The 3,420-nt window shown below is 37.9% G+C and overlaps 1 protein-coding gene across 1 annotated transcript in view; it reads left to right on the top strand.

The window, feature by feature from the left end:
- Positions 1 to 3,420, top strand: part of LOC103739357 (UDP-glucuronosyltransferase 2B1-like) — a 23,754-nt gene that overhangs the window by 13,388 nt on the left and 6,946 nt on the right. Inside the window, exon 3 of the mRNA XM_008839707.2 lies at positions 1,306 to 1,437. Coding sequence (XP_008837929.1) covers positions 1,306 to 1,437 — 132 coding nt within the window. The remainder of the gene's footprint in view (positions 1 to 1,305; positions 1,438 to 3,420) is intronic.

The following is a 3,420-nucleotide window of genomic DNA, read 5'->3' as shown; positions in this document are numbered from 1 at the left end:
TCTCCCACTAGAGGCTCCATACTCTGCCATCCCTGTCACTGTCCACTGCATTATCAGCACCCTCATCCATTCCCCCCTGTCTGCCCTTCTGGTAAATCTCGTCAGCCAGAGGTCCCTGTTCCAGGAGGGTCAGCTGTTCCTCATCTATGGCAATCCATTGTCAGTATTCCTTTGGATAGATTTGGGTTCTTCTGTTCATTTTTCCAGTAGTATGTTGGGTTACTGTCTGGAAGAGCCTTTATCTATCCTAGCCAACAACTCGACTGAAGGTATCGCCTGTCTGGCTTTGTTGTTTGTCGAGTAACTTTTAGTTATGTATATGTATGCTCTTATGATATTATGTTGGCCCCTTTAATCTTTGGTTATACTTCCCTTTTGGGTGTTTAAGGACATACAATTGGACCAGATAAACTGATTTGTTTTTACTCTTGAGGTCGTTAGAGGATTTGTTCCTCAGGGGTCCCATGGGGTTGGGAGGAGCCCCTGGCTGATAATATATTTTACATGTATAAGTGTATTACCTGAATGTGTGTAAGTGCACCTGTGTCATTTAATGCCCATGGAGGTCAGAAGATGTCATCGGATCTACTGGATCTGGAGTTACGGATGGTTGCTAGCCACCATGTCAGTGTTTGGAATTGAACCCTGGTCTTATACAAGAATAGCCAGTGCTTTTAGCCACTGAGCCAACTCCCCAGCCCCTCTTACTAGACTTTAGTCACAGAAAAATAATAGATTTGTAAAATGGCTTTTCAAGTATTCTCTTTTCACTTATGGAGCAACTGAAGTAGCATTGATATTCGATCTTTCTTAAAGCCCTGTAAAATTCATCAATGAAAAAAATTGTGGCAGAGATTTTTGCTCTTCCACAACCATTGGTTACATCTTATTGTTCACCACTGACGTGTGTGTGTGTGTGTGTGTGTGTGTGTGTGTGTGTGTGTGTGTGTGTGTATGTGTGTGTGTACATAATGAATAGCTTTTATATCCTATCGGCTCTCATTCCATAGGTCATTTGTGTCCAGAAATTTTCTTTCATTACTTCTATATTTTACAACATAGTGGCAAATACTTCTAAAAACATTCCCCTAATGATACTGTGATGCTCCCCATTTGTGATGACACACACTTTTTTTTTTAATCTTTTTGAAACAGGGTCTCCCTGTAGCCCCAGCTGACCTGGAACTCACTATGTAGCCCTGGCTGGTCTTGAAATCACACAGATCTAGTTGCCTCTGCCTCCAAAGTGCTGGGACTAAAGGTGTGTACCACCATGCCAGGCTGACACACACTCTTACTTCACAGGAAATGGAAGACTTTGTGCAGAGCTCTGGAGAACATGGTGTTGTGGTATTTTCTCTGGGGTCAATGATCAGTAACATGACAGAAGAAAAGTCCAATGTGGTGGCATCAGCCCTTGCACAGATTCCACAAAAGGTGAGACAATATGTCCACTGGATGGAAAATTATGGTACAAGTCTATTGAACTCCATATGGATTTGGATATGGAAAATTCTGATCGGAAAAGCAAAATATTTGTATATCTCTTATTCATCTCACAAATTATTTTGATAAAAATATAATATGGCAAAAGATAGATTATTAGAGAACCTGATTCTGATTAATAAATTTGTAATTATCATTGCAAGCAGAAAGATGACTGATATTTAGAAACAACCACGGCTGTACAGGCCTGCCATCCCAGTGCTTGGGAGGCTGAGATGTGGGTACTGCCACGAATTTGAGACCATCCCAGTCTCCAGAGTGAGTTTAAATTAGCCTGAGATACCGATTGATTTACTGTCTCAAAAAAAGGAAAAATGCTAAATTAGGGGAATGAGAGAAAGAGACAGAAACAGAGAGAGGGAAAGGAAGGGAGGGAGGGAGAGAGGCAGGTAGGGAAGGAGAAAGATAATAGTGTGTACTTTAAGAAGCTGGTGCTAAAATGGTATTACAAATAGGTACACAGAAATGATCAATTCTGCACTGCCATGTCCTCCATTTCCTTCCAAAATTGCTGCAGAAACTATAAAAATATAGATGTTATTAAAAATTAAACAAATGGGAATTAGTGGTTATACTTGCACAATAATGGTACCCAGGGTCTGGAACCTGCAAAATATCATCAAACTGATTTTGCATTCTTACCTGAGTTATAGAATTTTAAAATAGGACATTTCAGTGAAGTATTCAGGGTATTATTAAGAGAAAACTAGGCCAAAGTACACCAATCAAAAATACAAGCCCCCCGCAGGTAAAATATAATTAAAGAAGGAATAAACTGTTTGGCAATGATGGAAGAAAATGTAGGAAAACATAACAGAAAGGGTGAAGATAAATCCTAACACTGAAGTGGACCCAGTGCATTGGAAACTGTGCCACAGGAACTTTGTTTCTAATACATCAGATTAACACGTCCTTCTGATTGGGTAAGGGGAAAGAAATTTAAGTAAACTCAAGGGGAAGCTACTATGACATAGGGAGAGATGATTCTAGTAACTCCCCTTCAAATACTGGCAATACTTGGGTGTTTGTGATGTGCTTTTATTTTATTGTCGAATAAACATGTTTATCATGAAGGCAAACTTCTGATATAAACCTAAAGTTACTTTACCAAGTACAAAGCATAGAGAAAACAAAGACTTATCATTCATATTTTATCTGTATGTATTTCTGATTAATTAACAACTCAGTTCTCCTTTTGTCACTAGATATAAAAATATGTTTAGATCTATAGAATAACTATAAAATTTCCTGAATTTTTTCCATTGAGTAGTCCTTAGTAATTTCTAGCTAAAAATAAGTAAATGTACTTACTGCTGAAATGAGCTTTTTTTCTCACAAATCATAGACTGTGAATTTCACTCAGATATTATTATACATCAAAGGAAACCTAACAGAGCCTGGAGAGATGGCTCAAAGTTTAAAAGTACAGCCTGCTCTTGAAGAAGACACAAATTCCATTCCCAGGAATCACATGAAAGCTAACAACCATCCATAATTCCAGTTCCAGGGGATCAATGCCTTCTTCTGTCCTCTGAGGCAATGCACCCATGGGTGCTCTTAGATATATGCACACATAATATTTATATATATAAAATAAATAAACAAAACAATAGTAACCTCCTAATAATAAAAGACTAAAGAAAAGTACAGCCTGCTCTTGAAGAAGACACAAATTCCATTCCCAGGAATCACATGAAAGCTAACAACCATCCATAATTCCAGTTCCAGGGGATCAATGCCTTCTTCTGTCCTCTGAGGCAATGCACCCATGGGTGCTCTTAGATATATGCACACATAATATTTATATATATAAAATAAATAAACAAAACAATAGTAACCTCCTAATAATAAAAGACTAAAGAAAAGTGAGAGTTAATGAACACAGTAATGTTAAATTTGTAAAAAAAAAATTGA

Source organism: Nannospalax galili, unplaced genomic scaffold (assembly GCF_000622305.1).
Source record: "Nannospalax galili isolate Female #2095 unplaced genomic scaffold, S.galili_v1.0 scaffold519, whole genome shotgun sequence".
Classification (NCBI taxonomy): Eukaryota; Metazoa; Chordata; class Mammalia; order Rodentia; family Spalacidae; genus Nannospalax; species Nannospalax galili.
Note: the sequence above shows the minus strand (reverse complement) of the source record. Positions and strands in the feature narration are given on the sequence as shown.